This window comes from Sciurus carolinensis, chromosome 14 (genome assembly GCF_902686445.1).
Source record: "Sciurus carolinensis chromosome 14, mSciCar1.2, whole genome shotgun sequence".
Taxonomy (NCBI): domain Eukaryota; kingdom Metazoa; phylum Chordata; class Mammalia; order Rodentia; family Sciuridae; genus Sciurus; species Sciurus carolinensis.
The window spans coordinates 31,810,285-31,831,291 of record NC_062226.1 but is presented as its reverse complement, the minus strand read 5'-3'; the positions used below and the strand labels follow the sequence as shown (position 1 = coordinate 31,831,291).

Genomic DNA, 21,007 nt, shown 5'->3' with positions numbered 1-21,007 from the left:
GTGTACGTAAATGTTCTATATAAATATGTATATGTACATATTATAAAATCCAAGTTCACGTCATAATTCTTTAAAATTGTTAATTTGTCTAGAATGATCACCTAAAGTTTATTCTGAAGACCAAGAGAAGTAAGATTCTTTCTGATTGTTTTTATCTTTACAGTTACTCACTAGAAAAATAATCTAAAATGTTAAAACAATAGTAAGAAGATTATCTTAAGGAATTGGCAGGCCAAAATAGAATATTCTAGAGATTTACCTTTGGGGATTATGTTAAATCCTGAAATTTCAAGTTTGGGGCAGGGGCCTTTTTGGCATGTTGTTAAGCTTCTCTCGGGTGTACTGAACATTTTGCATTCTATAGAACTTGCTTTTTGTACATTGCCTAATTATTATCTTGTGAATGGGATGTCCATTGCATTTTAAGGCTTTGCTCTTTTGTTTATGTACATTTGGATTTTAAAAAGTTAAATATACATATAAAACAATTTTTTCCTTTCTTGCAGAATTAAATGTGAGGGAGTCTGATGTAAGAGTTTGTGATGAATCATCGTGTAAATATGGAGGAGTCTGTAAAGAAGATGGAGATGGTTTGAAATGTGCATGCCAATTTCAGGTGAGGAAATCAAACTTATTTAAAATTGTTTATAGTTGTTATATTTTATAATTATACATTTTACTAATCAAAAAGCTTGTAACACATTGAACTGGTGAGAAGGTTGAGTTCTTGACCCACCAGTACTTCATTGTCAAATGAAGGCCTGTTGTTTGTACCTTCCATACTTTTCTGGAATTAAAGAGGATAGACTGGCAATAATAGATGTGAAAATGCTTTGAAAACTTTTAAAATTCTATCCAAATTTAATTTGGATAATTGTCACTGACAATTACATGTAGTATATATTTTCTTCTCCAGTTAGTATATCTCTTTCCCTTCCCTCTCTCATTTGGAACTGTCTCATCTTTTTAGGCCAAAGAACTTGACTCACTTGGAGCCTCAGGGTAAAGTCAGGGATAGAGAGAGACTAGAGAGTGGAACTCAAACTAAGTGTGGATAGCTTTGCTTTTCAGGTATGGTTTTAGTTGTGATTCTAGTGTCTGAAAAAGTAAAAGAAGGGAAACAAAGTCAGCTGTATTCAAGTCTTCCTTTTTTATGTGTTTTCTGATTAAATTGCAAGGTTTCTGAATGTTTTTCATAAGATGGTTTCTGATTCAGGATTTGAGATGAGACAAAGAAGGAACTAGAATTTTTTTTTTTTTTTTTCCCACTCATAAACTAATTCTACACGTACCTGCCATTTTGGATTTTGAGGGGAGGTAAAGATTTGGAAATAGGCATAGAAGCATAGGAGCATGTTTTACTCAGGTTTTTCGCTGCTGTGGCTAAATGATCTGACCAACACAATTATAGAGGAGGAAAAGTTTATTTGAGGGCTCACAGTTTCAGAGGTCTTAGTCCATAGAAGGCTGGCTCTATTCCTTGGGGCTTGAAGAACGTCATGGCAGAAGAGTGTGGAAGAGGGAAGCAGCTTACATCATCAGGAAGCAGAAATAAAGAGACACACACACACACTCTACTTTCCAGATACAAATATATACTGCAAAGTTAAGACTTTTAAAACCAGTCATTTCTCCTCTGAACCTTCTTGCATTGTCTCACACATGCGCTTTTGGGGGACACTTCATATACCAACCGTAACAAGTGTTAGTATCTCCAGTAACTTCATGACCTCAGATGAATTTGTCTGTCTTAGGTAATTTCTTCCACATCAATTGAAAATTCCATTTGAAAAGAGAAAGTACATTTCCTATCCTTTCTTATGATTTTGTAATAAAAATCTAAATTGTTAAAGAACTTGCATATGACCTCTCTTCAAAAAGTAAACTATCATGCTTAATTTCATTAAAGGACATCGAGAGTTTAAGGAAAGGGGAAGGATAAGAAGGTGTACTGTTGTCCAGTAGGTTCTTCGTGGTCAAAAGAGACTTCACATTCAGTTATGCAGAGTGTTAAGAAGCTTTCTCTTGGAAATTTTTGAGGTAGACACTTTCTTCCAAGCTTACTTAGGAAGCTGTATCTGGCTTCAGATCCTCGCTGCCCGTTGGCTGGGCACGCAGGTTCTTTGTTATGGCTGCTCTGTCATAGATGATGTTCCCTACGGCTCCTCAGCGCGGAAGCTGGCTTTATCCAGAATGAGACAAGATGTCAGTGTTAATTCAAACTGTCTTCGCCCTGTATGTAATGTTCATGACTGCTTTCAAGATTATCTCTTTAGTTTTGTAGCAGTTTGGTTATGAAGTGCTTGGGTATGTTTTTTTTTTTTTTTTAATTTTTCTTGCTTGAAGTTGGCTGAGTTTCTGAAATACATGTTTGTGTTATTAACTTTGGTAAGTATTTAGTCATTACTCTTAAAATACTTTTTTCTGTCCATTCTCTTTTTTTCTAATCTGGGATTTTAGTGGTTATACGTTAGACCTTTCCAGAGGCATTCTATTCATTTTATTTCCCAGTTTTTTGCTTTCTGTTTTTCACACTGGATAATTTTTATGATCTGTCTTCAGGTTCCATAACCCTTGATTTTTTTTGTTATCTCCATTCTTCTATATGGTGAATTTTTAATTTCAGATTTTTAAATTCTAGAATGTATTATTTCTCTTTATCTGCTGGGATTTCCAATCCTTTCATTCATTACAAATATTTTACTTGAGCATAGATATTACAGGTGCTTTTAACATTTTTTTCTGCTAAACTCGGTATCTAGGCTATCTTATGTATTATCTCTGTAGATTTTTTCTTTTAATTTGAGAATGGATTGTGTTTTCCTGTGTGTTCATGTTAGACTACTTTTAAATTTATTCTACACATTACAAATGACATAATTTAGATTGTCTCAATTCTGTTTTTTTTTTTTTTTTTTTTTTTTTTTTTTTTGTGGTGCTGGGGATTGAACCCAGGGCCTTGTACTTGCAAGGCAAGCACTCTACCGACTGAGGTATCTCCCCAGCCCTCAATTCTGTTTTTTGTTTTTGGAGAATTTTAATATATTTATTTACTTATGTGTTTTTTGCCCTGCTGGGTATTGAACCCAGGGGCCTCATATATGCTGGGTGAGCTGAGCCTTTAGTTGAATCCCAGCCTTTAGTATTGTTGAATCCCAGCCTTTAGTATTGTTATTTTTGAAGTAGTTGAGTTGGTTGACCACCAGCTGCAGGTTCTGTCCTCCCTGTGGTAGGTAGCAACACAAACTATCATTTCTTTTAGCATTAGGGGAACTACTTGGAATCTGTCCATGTATGGTTCAGTGTTGGCCATACTCTGAGTTTATACAGAGAATCTGGAATTTCCTGGGATTTCCTTTTCACTTTCCAGTGGCTTTGGCTGCCCTGAACACTCTTCTCTGGTTTGTGAAATTAGAAAAATTTCAGGTATTTTTGTTGCAGTTTTAGCTACCCTAGATGACTAAAGACTGGTGCTATTCCTCTTAGTGTCTTATGTATTTCCTTGGGTTAAATTCCTTGGTATGGATCTAATGGGCCAGTGGGATCTTCATGTGAAGATTAATATTCTCACCAATTAGAAGTGTATGGGTGTCTGCCTACCCCTTAGCTTAGCTTCTTGATGTGGATTTTGTCAGTCCTTTTAAATTTGTAAATCTGAAACTGCCCCCTACAATTATTTATTTGCATTTGTCTATGAGAGAAGTTAAAAATGTACCACTTATTTATTGACCATTTTTCTGTGAATTAATGTTCCATATTATTTGCTTATTTTTTGTAATATTTTCTTTTTACCTTGTGTTGATTTGTAAAGACATAATGTATATATGTGTGAAAGTATGTGTACATCCTATAACACAATAAATACTTATATTTTGCTTACTTTGCTGAGCATTTTATATTCATCAACTCAGAAACCCTCATAAGAACTGTTTTGATGTGTTTTTAAAAAGTAATATATACCCATAGTAAACAACTGTGAACAATATAAGAAGATAGATAATGGGAAAAAAAAGTCTTCTCCATTCTAGACTATCAGTTGCTCTTCTTACAGATAACATTTGCTGCTATTTTTTGTGTTTATACAAACACATGTGATTTTAGTTCCCCTTTTAAGTGTTAGTCAATAGTATTTACCCTAGAGATTGTTCCAGTGCAGTTTATATAGGTTGTAAAAAAAAAAATTCCATATTTTAAAGAAGTTATCTTAGTTTTATTTTCTGCTTTTTTTCTTTTTTGAAATAATTTATTTTTAGCTAACAAATAATAATTTTTTATTTTTAACTTTACTTTTTTGACATAAAGAAGTATAAATTTTCCGTGAAGATTATATTTGTGAGGGAATTTCCACAGAACCATGCCGGACACGGGAAATCACATAAGGGAATTTATTAAGCAAACAGAGTGTCTCCCTGCAGGGTAAGAAAGAAAATGAGAGGAAAAGAGAAAGGAAAGAGAAAGGGTGTGCGCTAGAGAGAGTGGAAAGCCAGGAGGATAGAGAAAAGTGAGTAGGACAGACAGAAGAATGGGAAAAGATGGCGGGGAAGCCATAGTAAACAGTTGAATTCCGCCGGGCTAACGGACCGATATATCGGAGAAGGATATTTGCAAGGTGACTGATGAACCAATAGCTAGCTAGGATGTTCAGATTGACAAGTGGTTGGGAGGCGGGGAAAATGGCTGCACCTGATGGGCGGCGGAGCAGCTTTATACATTACAATATTTATCTTTGTGTTTTTCTTTTTTGGTATTGGGGATTGAACCCAAGGTGCTGTTACAGCTGAGCTTCAACCCTAACCCTTTTTATATTTTTTTGAGACAAGGTCTTGTTAAGTTGTAGAGACTGACTAGTACTTTAGGTCCTCCTGCCTTAGCCTTCTGTGTAGCTGGGATTATAGGTCTGCATCACTGTGCCTGGCTGAAAGTCTTAAGATTATAAATTATTGCCTTTTTAAAAACAAACTAGAAAAGTGAAAATTCTCCCAGAAGCTGTGCAAATCATTTGCATTCTTACCTTGTAGCAAAATGGAAAAGGGAAATTTGTTAGGAGGAGTTGAGATCAGTGGGAGTTTATTGAGTACTTATTTTTTGCTGGGTCTGAGGCTAGATGCTGAGGATGTAAAGATGTTTAAAGACAGGTTCTTGGTTGTAAGAACACACTGCCTCAGGGCTTACATCTATAGTTTGATCATCTTGTTGAGAGTGCCTTCTTTTGACCATAGTGCCTTCCCACAGCTTATCAATCTGTTCAAGCCAGACTTTAGGTTATTTCCAGCTTAAAAACAATGACTTAATGTGCACATTAAATACTTCTTTCTGCCACATACTTTAACAGTGTCTTTCAACTCATTTAAAAAACTTGCTTATGCCTTAGCATGCACTTGGTGCTAATATAAATTTTCTGGGACAGGATTTAAATACTTTTTAACATGTAATGACAAAATTATATATAAAAGTCTAAAATTGTTTTCAGTCTGCTACTAAGAGCTTTTATCTTACCACATAGCTAAGCAAAACCATGTTTAGTCATTTTGTACAAAGAACAATGATCAATATTACATTTTCCCCTTAAAACATATCACCTATGACTTTCTACTCTTTGTTCTTCTATACACAGTTCTCTGGACTATGTGTCTTTCTTCCTGAATTTATCAGTGTCTGTTCTTGCTGGGAGCCATGTCCTCTTCTTAGACCTTTATATTAGTCAGAGTTTTATGTATGCGTGCATGTGTGTGCACACACACACGAGAAATGTGAGAGACTGAGAGAAAGAGACCACAAGGAATTGTTTATTTGATCATAGAGGTTGAAGTTAATATAATCTGTCATCTGCACACTGCAGACCCAGGAAATCCAGTGGTATAAGTCCCTGTCTGAGACCAAAGATCCAAGAACCAGAAGACCAATGTTCCCACTTAAGCAGCCAGGCAGCGAGAATTCTCCCTTCCTCTGCCACTTTGTTCTATTCAGGTCTTCAACAGATTGGATAATTCTCACCCACATTGGGGAAGGCAGTCGGCTTTATTTGGTCAACTGATTCAAATGCTAGTCTCATCTGAAAGTACCTTCACAGATGCATCCAGAAATAATTTTTAAAAATCTTGGCACCTTGGGGCCCAGTCAGGTTGACACATGAAATTACCCATTACACTCTAGGATTTTATTTATTCATTTTTTGTGGTACTTGGAGAATCAAAATAGGGGCCTCACACGTATTAGGCAAGCCCCTATTCCTCAACCATATCCCCAACCAACTTTTAAATTTTAATTTGAGATAGGGTCTCTTCAAGACATCCAGACTGGCCTCAAACTTGCAATTCTCCCAAATAGCTAAGATTATAGGCATGAGCAACTGTGCCCAGCATAATACAGTTATTATGTTCTGATTATATGCAGCATAATTCCATCCCACAATAGGTATGCAATAAATGCTTGGATGACTCGATTCCATAGATGTGGGTACTGCTGCATCTTTCTAAACTCTTTAAATAGCTGGCAGTATCGTCATACTCTTCCCCCATCAAGCAGGTGGGTCTTAGGTTACAGATAGGTTCCAACACCTGTGCGGAAATCAGAAGTTGCATCCTGTTAAGATTGCCCATATGTCTTTATTTGTTCATAAGTGTATACTGAGAGATCCAAGAGAGACTCCTAGAAACTGAGAATGACCCAGAAACAGCAGGTCTGTTTTTACCATCTCAGGCTCAGCCCTAGGGTTGTGCTTGTGAAGTTATATTTTATGGACATTAAGTCCTCTGCTCACTATCTCCAAGGGCCATATGGTGAGACCCAGCTGGATAACTTGAGTGTGTAATGGTTAAAGTAGTAACTTATGAGGAATTGTGGCTCTTTCACTTATTAACTGTGACCCTGGATAAATACTTAAAGACTCTGAAATGATAATAGCAAAAATAGTTAATGTTTATTGAGAATTTACCATGGCCAGAAATAAATCCTACTGGTAATTTCTCTTATTTAAACCCCACAACCACCTTATTAGGTAGGGACTATTACAGCTACCCCTGTGTAGATGGGAAAATGGTTCTGTTACTAACTCATTGATTACATGGATGGTGGGCAGGCATTGGACACTGGTAGTTTTGACTTCAGAGCCCTAGCTCTACACGTTAAGCCACGTACTTCACATGGTTGTTAGGATACTTAAGTTAGATAGTACATTTAAAGTTGTAGCCCAGAGCTTGCTGGATGGATAGGTACTGTTTAATAACCGTGAAGATTCTCAGCCCTACAGACTTACTGCCTTTTTAATAGTCAAAAATTGTTTATTTATTGTCTTAAATGAAATTCATAGATAAGGTAACCTACATAAACATGATTAAAGAATTGAATACAATGCCTAACTCTAATAGAAGAGAAAAATAAGAGTAATTTATAATAATATAGATATTTCACAATGTAAATGTTGTAGATGTTTATACTAGAAGGCAATGTACGTAGTCAGATACTTGTGTCTGCTTATGATAAATGTTTGGATTAAAAGAATTTGCAGCAGTTTCATACCAGGTGTACATGAAAACAAAGACATAGAGGTGTGGTGGATGCTAGAATAAAAATCAGTATTGGGATAAAGTATAACAGATCAGACTTATTTGTGTATGGTATTACATATTTTCTACATGAAATTTCCTAAAGTAAAATATTAATTTTGATAAGAGTTGATGTAGGATTCTGCTGATACTGAATGTATACAAAATCAACTTGGTTATAAAATATTTTATTAATTAGAAATTGTTTTTATCAGTGCTCAACCTGTGATAGTATGTTGTATTTGTTTCATAAATAAATCTGATCACTTTTTAAAAATAGGTAAATAGTAAGTTTTGTTCATTGCAGAAAAATTGAGAAATAAAATCATATAGCCATAATGTGAAAAAAGTGTTGATATTTTCTTCTAGAATTTATTTTAAACATTCATCTTTTCTAAATTGGAAGGTATGTGATTTATTTTCTTGCTGTATTTTATGTCATTATATTATTTTAAAATTTTGCATTTAGTTTTATGGAATAGATAATACTTTTAAAAATGGCACAAAGTTCCCAGAAGTTATGTGTATATTTTTCACCTAACCTGATATTAGCTTTTCCCGTCACACAATATTGTTTTAAAAGTTAATTCTTCATGATTGCAGTATTAATTTCTTGAACAAATACAGTGCTTTAATTAAACATTGTTGTATTCAACATTTAGGTTGGATAGTACAAATTTCTGTTTGAAAAGACTGTAATAAATATTTGTCTACAAGTTTCCTTCAGATAGATTCTTAAATGTGTAATTCTGGAACAAAAACTGCATTCCCATTCTAGAACTCCTGAAACGTATTGTAAAATGATGTTCCTCCAAAGTTGAACCAACTTAGATAACTATAACTAGTGTATTGGAATGCTTAAAGTTGAACAATTTTTAAATAGTTTTAAAGACAGTAAGTTAAAAATAATGTCTTAATTTTAGTGTATAACTCTGATTGCAAGTGAATGTTAGTCTTTTTTGGTACATTAACTGGCTATTTGTAATTTTTCTATAAATTATACTTTATTTCTCTGGTCTGTTTTATTAGTTTGTATTATCTCTTTTTAAAAAATTATTTATTTTGATTCATTGTACATAAATGGGATACAACTGTTGTTTCTCTGGTTGTACATGAAGTAGAGTCACCATTTGTGTAATCGTACGTGTACATAGGATAATGATGTTTGTCTCATTGTTATTTTTCTTTCCCCCTCCCCCCCACCCCTCTTTCTTCTATACAATCCATCCTTCCTCCATTCTTGCCTCCCTCCCACCCGCTGTTGTGTATCATTATCTGCTTATAAGAGAGATCATTTGGCCTTTGGTTTTTTTGGGATTGGCTTATTTCACTCAGCATATTCTCCAACTGCAACCATTTACCTGCAAATGCCATAATATTATTCTTCTTTATGACTGAGTAATATTCCATTGTGTATATATACCTCAGTTTCTTTATCCATTCATCAATTGAAGGGCATCTAGGTTGGTTCCACAATATAGCTATTGTGAATTGGGCAGCTATGAACATTAATGTGGCTGCATCACTGTAGTGTGCTGATTTTAAGTCCTTTGGGTATTGTATTATCTCTTTTTTTAGTAATAATAACTTGTATCATATTTTCCCCTCAGATTTTAAAACTTCATTCATTTATGACTTTGGGGGAAGGCGGTGGTACCAGAGATTGAACCCAGTGGTGCTTAGCCACTGAACCACATCTCCAGCTCTTTTTATTTTTTATTTTGAGACAGGGTCTCCCTAAATTACTCATGGCCTCGATAAATTGCTATTGCTGGCTTTGAACTTGTGATCCTCCTGCTTCAGCTTCCTGAGCTACTGGGATTATAGGCGTACACCACCATACCCAACTCATTTATGTACTTTTGACAATGTTAAAAGTTTTAAAGGGTTTTTTTTTTTTTTGTACCAGGGATTAAACCCAGTGGTACTTAATTCCTGAGCCACATCTCCAGCCCTTTTTACTTTTTATTTTTGAGACAATGTCTTGCTAAGTTGGTTTAGGACCTCACTAAGTTGCTGACCTTGCACATGTGATCTTCCTGCCTTTAGCCTTTTGATTCACTGGGATGACATTTGTGCACCACCATGTCTGTCTAGTTTTAAAGTTTTTTAAAGCATAAAGATCTAGTGGTATTTCTCAAACCTATCTTGATCTTTTTCTTCTTCATTCTTTCTTATTTCTACCCATCCTTCAAGTCCCAGTTCACATTTCACTTTTTCTGAGGAGGTGTTCTTTGAGTACTCTATCTTATAATACCAGGTGTTAGACATTGTACTTTTTGTATATTCTATTAATTTGGAATATGATCTAGCTATGCAGCATTTTTTTCCCTATTCTTATGACTCTAAAAACAGTATAAGGTCTCTGGGAACAGAGATCATATTATAGTTCTTCGTGTTTTCTATAGTATTTAGTTTGGAACTTCCCTCCTAGAAGTATTAAAGAAATGAATTTTGATAATACTAAAATGACATTACCTAAGTATCGCTCTTTTTACAAACATTGTCAAGAATTTTCTCTTATCTCAGTGGGTTTTCATGACATATAAATGAAGTACATAGCATAGGGATTTTCAGTCTCTTTTTTACGTTGGTATTTTCATAATGAATGTGAAAAAGGTATGAAGAAGTAGCATGATTTTTCTTTTTTAAAAGCCAGGTAAAACAACAAACTATTCAGTAGTAAAATGTCATAATACTATGGTATTGCATTCATGAATGTGAAATAAACTATTAATATTCATGCCTAGTTCTGAGAGTTTATTTTTGTTTCATTTGCAGTGCCATACAAATTACATTCCCGTCTGTGGATCAAATGGGGACACTTATCAAAATGAATGCTTTCTCAGAAGGGCTGCTTGTAAGCACCAGAAAGAGATAACAGTAGTAGCAAGAGGACCGTGTTATTCTGGTATGTATGACATTCTTCTGAGTAAATGTTAGAACTGGTTCCATTATATTTTCCAAAAGGAAATTTCCAGAGAGAGATTCCTAAGATTGTTTCATGGGAGGGTGGTGATCATGTGGGAGGTGGGGAGCTCTTCTTCATCTCCATTCAAATCATTGCTTTTAACCTCAGTGTGCAGCTTCTACTCCATTTTTATGACTTGAGGCATTTTTTTTGTGAGAACTTTGCATGTCCTTTGACCTGTGGTTTGAACCTTAAACAGACATGAAATGCATCTTTTTGATGAACTTTTAAAATTTTTCATTTTTGAGGGGTGAGGAGTGTCTGTAAAAAACCATTAGAAGCATTTTAGATTTAGGTTGTATATCTTTCCAATCTCTTCTCTTTGCTCTTGGCTACCCATTGTCGCCAAACTGTATGTATTTACTTCCTTTTTTTCTTCTGGAATTGGTGGTAGTTGGTTTTGAGAGGCACTAATGTTAGCTTCTCTGTGTGTTTGTATTTGAGCGTAGGAATGCAGGGGAGGTATTGTTATTAAAATTGTGATATTGAATTAATGGGAAGGATGGAGACTGATGTTATCCTCATTTACTTTATTTTCCTATTATGTTAAAGGACTCCCTTTTACCACAGGTAAAAATTTTTAGGGCCAGCTACAAAGTTAGAAGATTCACTCCCCAGTACTACCCTCACTTCAAAACCAAATTCAAGAGGTTTCCCAGACTACCCTCAAGGTCAGTTATTTGCTAGAAGCACACACAGAACTTACCAAAAGTCTTATACTCATGGTTATGATTTATTGTGGGCAAGAATACATGTTAAAATCAGTCAAAGGAAGAGATACACAGGGCACACTCTGGGAGGGATCCAAACATGGACCCTGTGGCCGTCCTCTCCCCATGGAGTCTTGGACCATATTAAGTCCTGGCTACACTGTGTGATAGTATGTGTGGAATATTGTCAACCAGGAAAGTTTGCTTTAGTTTTTATTGAGGCACCATTACACAAGTGTCATGTGTTTTATCTGAGACTTCCATTTTGCTAATACCATATGACCCAAAACTGCCACTCTAAATTATATAGCTAGTTTTTCTAGTGTGGACAGCCCCACTCAAGATGATTAGATGTGTTTGGTCTCACCTTGAGTCCTGATGTTGCCAATGTCTACAAGAGACATAGATTGCCTTCCAGAAGCCAGGGGTAAAGGCCAGACCTCTTTGGGCAAGGCCACATTTTTCACTACTCCAAATAATTAGGTGCTTAGAGAAATTATTATGTTCTTAGACTAGGAGACTACTATTTGGCATAGTTTATATATACTTCTCTAACTATGTTGTTTTTTTCACAGATGTAAGCTAGAAACTAAGGCGGCTTATGGAGTTCTTTCTAATCCCAAATTAGTTGTGCATCATTTATGAGGAACATGTGTGTAAGACACCAAGTGCTTTGATGGGTAGTGAATGTTAAATATTAGGAGCCACAGTGATAGATTGGATAGAGCATTGAACTAAGGTAAAAGAGCTGGCTTTAAAGTTACCCCAACTTTTTATTTTTCATATAATCTTAGCTTCTCTGAGCCCCAATTTCTTAAATTGTTAAATAGGTATCATCTCCTGGGACTGTTAAGTAAAGATTGAGCTAACTATAAGGTGTTGTATTGATTTTGTTATTTGCTGAGTGAGCCAGTGTTTTATCATTTGGTCTTTAACAGGTCCTGTTCCATGAGTTTGAAATATCTTTCTCCTTTACTTACTTGAAAATTCTTTTCTTATGCTTTAAGATTGGGTTGAAGCCTTTTCTCTGAAATCTTTCTTCTGTGACATCTCTGGGCTGTTTACACTTTATGTGTATCTATGTACATAACATACTGTATTTCGTTTATCTGACATATCCGCTTCCAGCCAGATCAGTGATTACTCAACCTGAGGACACTATTGTCCTGCCTTGGAAGATATAACATAATCTTGGGGTTAGGATGAGTGATGTGGGTTAGGGAACGTGTATGTACTATCTACGAATGTAATCTAGACAAATTCCACTTCATTATGAGTAGTCAGATATTTTTATATTTATTAAAATTAGACGTGCATTGAAAAAGAGGTTGGGAGTAAGTATCTCATGCACTGGGATCATGTCTTATTTATCATTTTATTCCTAGCATGTGTCAAGGAGCCTGGGACTGAATATGCACCAGTTGATGGATATGGAATTACAGGAAGAAGGAAGTGTTTTCCTCAGAAAATTTGATCTGAACAATGTTAAATTGAATCCCCTTCCTTGTTTTCTTTTTTTCTGTTTCTTTCCTCTCTCTTTTCCGCCTCACTTAAGAGAAAATGTCATTTTATGGTTGATTAATCAAAATTGAACACAACCGAAGACATTTCCTTAAAAGCCCAAGAAGATTTTGTAATCAGTACTGTATACAATCTGTTTTTCTGATTCCTCCTATTTTGTATCTGGGAATTTGATTGTTGTCTGAAGGAGATTGAAGGGAAGGGAGCTGGGTGTTATCTTCTACTCCAGAGAACTGTTTGAAGAATGGATTCTCTTGGATCAGGATATTCTCTCTTGTGAAGTGCTGTGTTGTGTCAAGTTCTTCACTTATATTCTCTGCTTCTTTTTTTTTTTTTTTTTTTTAAAAAACAACTCCATGCTGATTTTACTGCAGTGTTACCCACTTTTTAACATGGTTTTTTAGTATGTTGGTTTTTTTAGCATTATAAAATACATTTGTTACACTAGTTGCATTTTAGACTGACTACTTTCTGAGATTCCTCCTTTTTAGGAGTTCCTAGAAGCAGTAGTTAATTTCAGCAGTAATATGAAAACCTCAGCCCTGAGTTGTCTTTCCTTCCAAACCTTTGGACTTTCCTCTCTTCCCCCTGCCTGTTGGTTTTTGTTCTTTATCCACAGATTTTATTAAGAAGATTTATGGAGCAAGACTCAAAGCTCTTTTCCTGCCTTTCTAATAAAGCAGCTTTTTCATTATTCCTCTCAAGTTTTAACAAAATTAAAATACTCTTTCACCTTTTAAACAAGTGAATTAAAATTAATTATTTAGATATTTATAATATTCATTGAATATAATATTCAAAGTGTTTATATTTATTGTTTCTCTTTCCAGATAATGGTTCTGGATCTGGAGAAGGAGGTAAGTTTCAAGTACTTTTTAAAGGGCATTTGTTTTGTTTTACTTTCTTTTTAACAGCTTTGAGATGTAAATCAGATACCACATGGTTCACCCATTTAAAGTGTACAACTTGGTGATTTTTAGTGTACTCACAGAGGTGTACAGTGTCTCCACAATTCACTTTAGAACATTTCATTAGCTGGAAAGAAACCACTTGCTCCGTAGCCATCAGCCCTAACTTCTCCATTGCCCTTGGCCCCAGGCATTCCCTAGTTCATGCATTTTCCACTGAAGGTGTTGTCAGACTAAGGGGGAAATGAGGTAGCCCTTGTTAAATTGAGGCTGCATAAAATTACTTCCTCTTAAGATGATCCACACAAATCAGTTTAGCTTGTGTCTGAGTATTTGGATTCTCTTCTACTTCTTGCTTCCAAAATTTTGATCATAAGTAATTTTTTCTTACTTTCTTTTTTTTGGTACCAGGGATTGAACCCAGAAGTGCTTAACCATTGAGCCACAGCCTCAGCCCTTGTTTTGATTGGAGTTCATTTACCAGGGATTAAACTCAGGGGTACTTGACCACTGAGCCACTTCCCCAGCTCTATTTTGTATTTTGTTTGGAGACAGGGTCTCACTGAGTTGCTTAGCACCTCACTTTTGCTGAGACTGGCTTTGAACTTGCCATCCTTCTGCCTCAGCCTCCTGAGCTGCTGGGATCACAGGTGTGCACCACCACAGGTGTGCACACACCCACTTGACTGTAAGGAATTTTTAAGGTACAGGGTTATAAAACTCCAGAGTGAGTTTTGTTTAGAGAAGGGAAAACTTAAAGAATAGTTCCAGTGGAATTTTGGGTTTAAACCCTTAAAATTTTCCAGTGTTTTAAATTTTATTTTACAAATATATAAATTTATTACTCCTAAGTTTAACAAACTAATATTTGGCAATAGCAAATAATAGTTTAAATGAATAGAATGACTAAACTATTTCACAGTCTAGTGAGGCTGTAATTCTGTCTACTATATGCAAAATAATGTTTGAGGTACTATAGAATACTCTAAAAGAACACTTATGCTGGGAAAATTTGCTCCAAATGTAAGCTACAGTTATGATCTTTCAACACCACTTGAAACCCTATTCCAGGCCACACCTTACTCTCTATTTCATAGATTTCTAAAATTCAAGAGTTGGAAGGGACTTGGAAGGTTATCTAGAGAACAGAACAGTCATGAAGAAGTTCAAGGATGGCCGTTTCAATCAAAAAGGAAATGATTGAAGCTGTTGAACTATGGAATTTGAGTTAAGTGGACATGTTCAAGCAGAAGCTTCATAATGTGTGAAGGATCAGACCATGACTTCTAGATCTTAGAGCTAGAAAGGATTTTAAGAGATCTGGTCTAGTTCCTGTGGTCAGGAATTCAGTTAAGAAGTTGTCCTTCTTCCTGTGATAAAGAAGTGAGAGTTCTCAGGATTTGCTAACATGATACAGTATTGGATATCTTACCTTAAAGAGGTAAGTTGGTCCTTTTTGGTCCTTTTTAAAGAAGGGAGTATGAATTAGAAAGATGAGTAGTTTGCTCAGATTAATATGTAACTCTTTGTGAGCTATGTGGCACTAGTATTTCTGGATCTCATGATGTTTTTGAAACCTCAGAATTACTTAGGATTATAATTTCTGAAATCTTTTTGGGAATATTTCTACTTAAAGTGCAGGCAAGCACACCAAATTGGAAGATTGGAAGTATTTATGCTTAGCATGGTAGATAGATTGTACTTTCCTTTAAAAATGCCTTTCTTTCTTCCTTTCTTTTTTCTCTTTCTCTCCCAGGGCCTTGTGCATGCTAGGCAAGAATTCTGCCACTGAGCCACACCCCTAGACCTTTATTTTGAGGCAGGGTCTCACTTAGTTGCCCAGGCTGGTCTGGAACTTGCCCATCCTCCTACCTCAGTCTCTTAAGCAGGTGGGATCACAGGCATGCACCACACTGCCTGGCTTCCTTTTAAACCTTATTTACTGATTGATACCAATTGAATTGTATTCTTTCCTGAACAAAATTGAGAAAACCCTTGAGTCAACTGAAATTGTTAAATTGACCTTAGTGCTGACTCCCTTCCCAGTCTGAGATTATCATGGTATGGATCCACTATGGTTGAGACCACACACGCAGGTTCTCCTCAGGTGTGGGATGTGAGCTGAGTTGGGTGTTAGTAGTTTCCACTGTTGTTTTTTTTTTTTTGTGTGTGTGTGTGTGTGTGTGCGTGTGTTGGGTCAAAGGAAACCCACACACTTCTGCATCTGGTTATCTTAGCTGTGCTAAGGGACCAATAGGCAAAGAGAAAAACCTTTATAAAGAGAACCCTTTCCTCTTTTAAAATTTGGATACAGATATTTGTTTTAACTCTGGAATTAGTTTTTATGTAGTTAGAAAGGCAGGTATGATACAGTGTGAGGAAAAGGGCGGAAGTTAAATTCTATGGTCTTCAAGCATCGTTCTGCTAACCAGCATTGTATAGGTTTCTTTCAATAGAAGGGTAATTACGGAACTGAAGTTATTGCCTTTTTGGGGTTTGTGTGTTGGAAATGAAACCCAGAATTACTCTTTTTTTATTCTTCTGCCTTACTCAGTGTTACATGGTAATTCTTTAAAAAGCAATTTGTTACCAAATCTATTTGTCTAGCAATAATACTTGGTGTTACAGAATATATTGTATTCATTATTAACATCATCTGGAGACTGTAGAATTGATAGATTTTGGAAGTGACTCTTTGCAAGAGTTTGGGCACATTTTCCCCAGAAACAGGATAATGGCTAATGAAAACATGAAATGTATCTGGAAAGGGGATCCCAACTTCTGGTTGAAAGTTTAACTTCTCTTTTTAAACAGAAGAGGAAGGTTCAGGGGCAGAAGCTCACAGAAAACACTCCAAGTGTGGACCTTGCAAATATAAAGCTGAGTGTGATGAAGATGCAGAAAATGTTGGGTGAGTTGATTGAGGGAAAAGGATAAACTTAGAGGTTGGTCCTCAGCATGACTACATTATAGAAAGGTATCATTTACCTGGTTCTGTATACTTTGTGTGTGCTTTATGTATTTGTTAAGTTTAATGCTTATGACTTTTCTCTGAAGTTGATACAGTATATAAATAAGTTTGTTCTATTTTAGAATGAAATCCATTTATAGTTTTTGGGTTTTACCTGAGACTTTTTTCATTGGTAGTTTTATACCAGCTGCTCATTTTGTTAACCAAAATTGCTATTTTGAATTATTGTGTTACACTTTCAATTAGTATCTATAATAAAAGAAAAACTTCTCTTTTTCTTCCCTTTTGGTTTTACACAGAAACCTTTTCATATATTTCATTGTATTAAGACAAAAATTATTTCTAGAAATCCCAGCTGACATTTTTGTTTTTCTCATGTTCAGCCTTCACTGAGTCTGAAGCAAAATGGCTAAAGCATTGTCCAGTTTCCCCTCACTCTCTCTCTATGACAGTGGTTCTCTGGTAGAAGAGTAATAATGTAGATGTTTATTGACAGTCATGTTTGGTTTTTCCTTGCATCAGTATCCTGTTCACTTGTTTCCAGTTTCATCCTTGTTTCATTTTCCTGCAGTGCTTGCTTTTTGCTTATTTGATTTTAAAAACTTTAATGTTGACTTTAGGACCTGATAGTGCAAATGGATCTTCTTCACTTTGTCTGTGTCCCCTTAGTGCATATTTCAAAATGCTTATTTTGCAGAGATTTGTACTTTCTTTTCCTTACTTTTACATATTTTTGGTGTGTATTTTCCAGTACCATCTTTATTCAGCCCTTGAGTGCCTTTTACAAACAGTAACAATTAGATATAATTAGCATTAATGCCCAAAGTGAGTATTACAAATCAAGATCATTCCATTTTCAGTATTTATGGTACAATATCAGCTCTTTGGATGGCACTTGGTAAAATTAAATGCCTGATAGTTGACGTGGTGCATAGTTTAAAGTAGGTGAAACTTGGCAAAAGATAAGTTCAGTAAAAAGTGAATTTATCAGAACCTGAATTTACTCCTTTTGTCCTTGGTCACTTGGACTGACCTATGTCTGTCTAGTTTAACCAGAGTGATTTGATTTTGGAGAACATATTTTTCAAAGCAGATACTAGCCTGTAGGATGAGAGAGATGATGTATAATATGGACTTTCAGAAAAAAAAGAAAGAAAAGATAAAAGATATCTTCCTCTTGATTTATACTCATAATATGGCATGATGAAATGTGTGTGTGTGTGTGTGTGTGTGTGTGTGTTTGAACATATGTAATTCTTTTCCATATTATTTTCTTAAGTCTACGTGGCTGTCAGTGATTGATTGGCTGGTTCTGTTGGTCTGTTTTTATTCCTTTGATAGTACCTCTATTCAGCCTTATTTTATGTATTTCTCTGCTGTCATTTTTCATTCCTAAATAGAAGGAGCTAGAGGTCTTTTGCTTAGAAGTGAAGCGGATTCCATCTAATTGCAAAGGTAGCCCCAAATATGATATCTATATGATAAAACATACATCTTTATGTGAATAAATGCCACATAAAATGTATCCTATTTTCAATCAGAGCAACTGTTTTATATACTAATATTGTGTGTATCTGTGAATCTTAGAACTTGCAGCCCCCATTCTTTACATGAAGGCCCTAAGCATAAGGAAGTGGGCATAGAACAGGAAGGGCTTACTGATAGTAAGGAACATGTAGATCCTACTAGCAAGGCAGGAGCACAGCCACGACCACACAATAGTCGACAAACGTTGAGGAAGTAATTGATACCTTTATCTAGAAAATAAGGGATGAAGCTAAAATGGATGAAGCTAAATCCGACCATGGAAAAATACAAAAGAAAATTTTAAGAACATTGAATCTTTAAGTCTGTAGAACATTTACTACTGATTGCAGTTGATTTAACAATGTAAATGTATCTCAACAGTTAGTATCATTATTTTTTAACTCTTAAATGAGCCATGGTACCAAGACAGCTATTTGGAGGTTATATAACTTCTTCAAGATACCTTCATTGTGCTTTCATGGTTGGCACCAGGTGAATAGTAACATCATCACCTAAGGATAACTTTTACCTTGCCAGCTAGGCTTTTTAGGTGTGCAGAAACATGATATTAGCCATTAAGACTCAAATATTCATATGTAAACGTATTACTTATTAAGATGTTATTCTCTTATTTTAAAGGTAAACTTTTTGTTATTAAAAACAAAAGTTTTTAATTATAAACTAAGCACTCATGTCATGACTTAATATTGTAAACTCCATTAGAGTCAGTATTAAGGTTGGGTAGGAACTTTTAGTCTAATCTTATTTTACAGATGAGGAAATGGAACTAATGAGCCAGGGTTTTGATGGGGTGGATTCTCCTGCCTTTAACAAACTTAGGAGTGTTTTTCTGATTTTATTTGCATAAGTTGCCTTTTTCATATTGAGAGAAATGCTATCTTTCTTTTACCTGATAACATTTTGAGGGGGTTGTTTTGTTTGTTTTGGCTTAAAACAACATGAATTATTGCTTTATAGCTCTGTAGAATAGAAGTCTGGCACAGGTTCATCTTTGATCTGGGATTGAAGTGTTAGTAGAACTGCATTCTTTTTTTCAGGCTATCAGGGATAATTTGTTCCCTTAATCTTTGCAGCGTCTAGAATCAGCCCTCATGTTTTGTCTTGTGGTCCCTTCTGTCTTCAAAGCCAGCAATATTAGATTCAGTCCTTCTCCCACTGCATCGCACTCTTGACTTTTGTCTTGCTCTTCCACTTTCCCCCCAATTATTGATCTCTTTTTAAAAAAAATACTATTCACTTTAAATTAATGCATAATAATCGTGCATATTTATGGGATGTGGTATGATACTTTAGTAAATGTATGCAGTATGTATTGATCAAATCAGGATAATTAGCATTCCCATCTCCTTAGCATTTTTTATGTTCAGACCCTTGAGCTCCTCTCTTAATTCTTTGTGACATGTGTAATAGATTATTAAGCACTTTAGTCACTCTGCTGGGCTGTAGAACACGAGCACAGGGAATGGGGGCTGGAGCGAGGGTGAATAACAGGTACCAGAATGCCTGCAGACTTCAAAAACAACACTGCCCTCCTCTCCATCCTGGTCCTGGTCCTGGCTGTGATATCTTTAACTCCGTGTCTCTGGTCACTCACAGTGCTAGCTTTTCATAGTCTTCAGCTGCCATATAGAGTCCAAGTGACTATTGATTTTTCTTACGAGTAACTTTCAGACTCTGACTACATCTTATGTAAAAAAGCATTGACCTTCTTACTCAGCATTTTTGTACAAATACACATGGTACTAATACATATTAAGTACAACAAAGTTGTGTGGATTGATATCTTTATTAAATACAATGCACTTGAATATTTCCTATCCTATTTTCTTAAAAAAGTGCTTGTAGAAGCTGGGCTCTGTGGTGTACACCTGTAATCTCAGCTACTTAGGAGGCCAAGGTAGGAGAATTGAGGTTTGAGGCCAGCTTGGACAACTTATCGAGACCCTGTCTCAAAATAAAATAAAATAAAAAGAGCTGGTAGAGTACTTGGCTGGTATGTACAAGCCACGCAAGTACCATGCAAGATAAAAAAGGTTGTAGTGATCCACTAAATTGAGTTCATAATCCACTAGTGATTATGGCCTGTGGTTGTTAAATAATGCTCTAGAATGTAATTATAATAGATATGTATATATACATCATGTTAGATTTTTTCATATATATATATATATATATATATATATATATATATATATTCACACACACACACACACACACACACACATACATGTTTTTGTATGGGGATTCAACCAGAGGTATTTAACCACTGAGCCACATCCTTAGCCCTTTTTATTTTTTATTTTGAGACACTAAGTTACCTAGGGCCTTGCTAAGTTGCTGAGGCTGGCTTTGAATTTGTGATCCTCCTGCCTCAGCTGCCGGAGCTACTGGGATCACAGGTGTGCGCCATCATGCCTGACTAGATTTTTTCTATATGAGTATCCACTAAATTTATTTTGTCTTTTCTCATTTTAAAACATCTTTCCTATCAGAAGAAAAACTGTGTAACCCACCTAGTTTCCTGAGAGCAACCTATACCTTTCTCTTGATTTAAAGATTTTTGTCCTGCTTAATAATTAAGTTTAAAACCACCCCCGCCAGCATTTTGGGTACCATGTAAATTAATTTTTTGTTATTAACAGTAGTGCTTCCATATTATGTACAACCACAAGAATGGGATCCTAATTAGAATGTCATACTCCATGTATGTATACTGTTTCAAAATACCTTCTACTGTCATGTATATCTAAAAAGAACAAATAAAAAAAAAGAGTGCTATGGTTTCCATTTAGCCATTTGAATGAAATTTGATTTAAATACATTACGTGCTTTCT

At 35.4% G+C, this 21,007-nt stretch overlaps 1 protein-coding gene across 2 annotated transcripts in view; it reads left to right on the top strand.

The window, feature by feature from the left end:
- The window catches only part of Tmeff1 (transmembrane protein with EGF like and two follistatin like domains 1), an 85,050-nt gene that overhangs the window by 21,307 nt on the left and 42,736 nt on the right, over positions 1 to 21,007 (top strand). For both annotated transcript variants that reach the window (XM_047524072.1, XM_047524073.1), the window contains exons 2-5: positions 507 to 616; positions 10,326 to 10,455; positions 13,577 to 13,603; positions 16,469 to 16,565. In XM_047524072.1, coding sequence (XP_047380028.1) covers positions 507 to 616; positions 10,326 to 10,455; positions 13,577 to 13,603; positions 16,469 to 16,565 — 364 coding nt within the window. The remainder of the gene's footprint in view (positions 1 to 506; positions 617 to 10,325; positions 10,456 to 13,576; positions 13,604 to 16,468; positions 16,566 to 21,007) is intronic.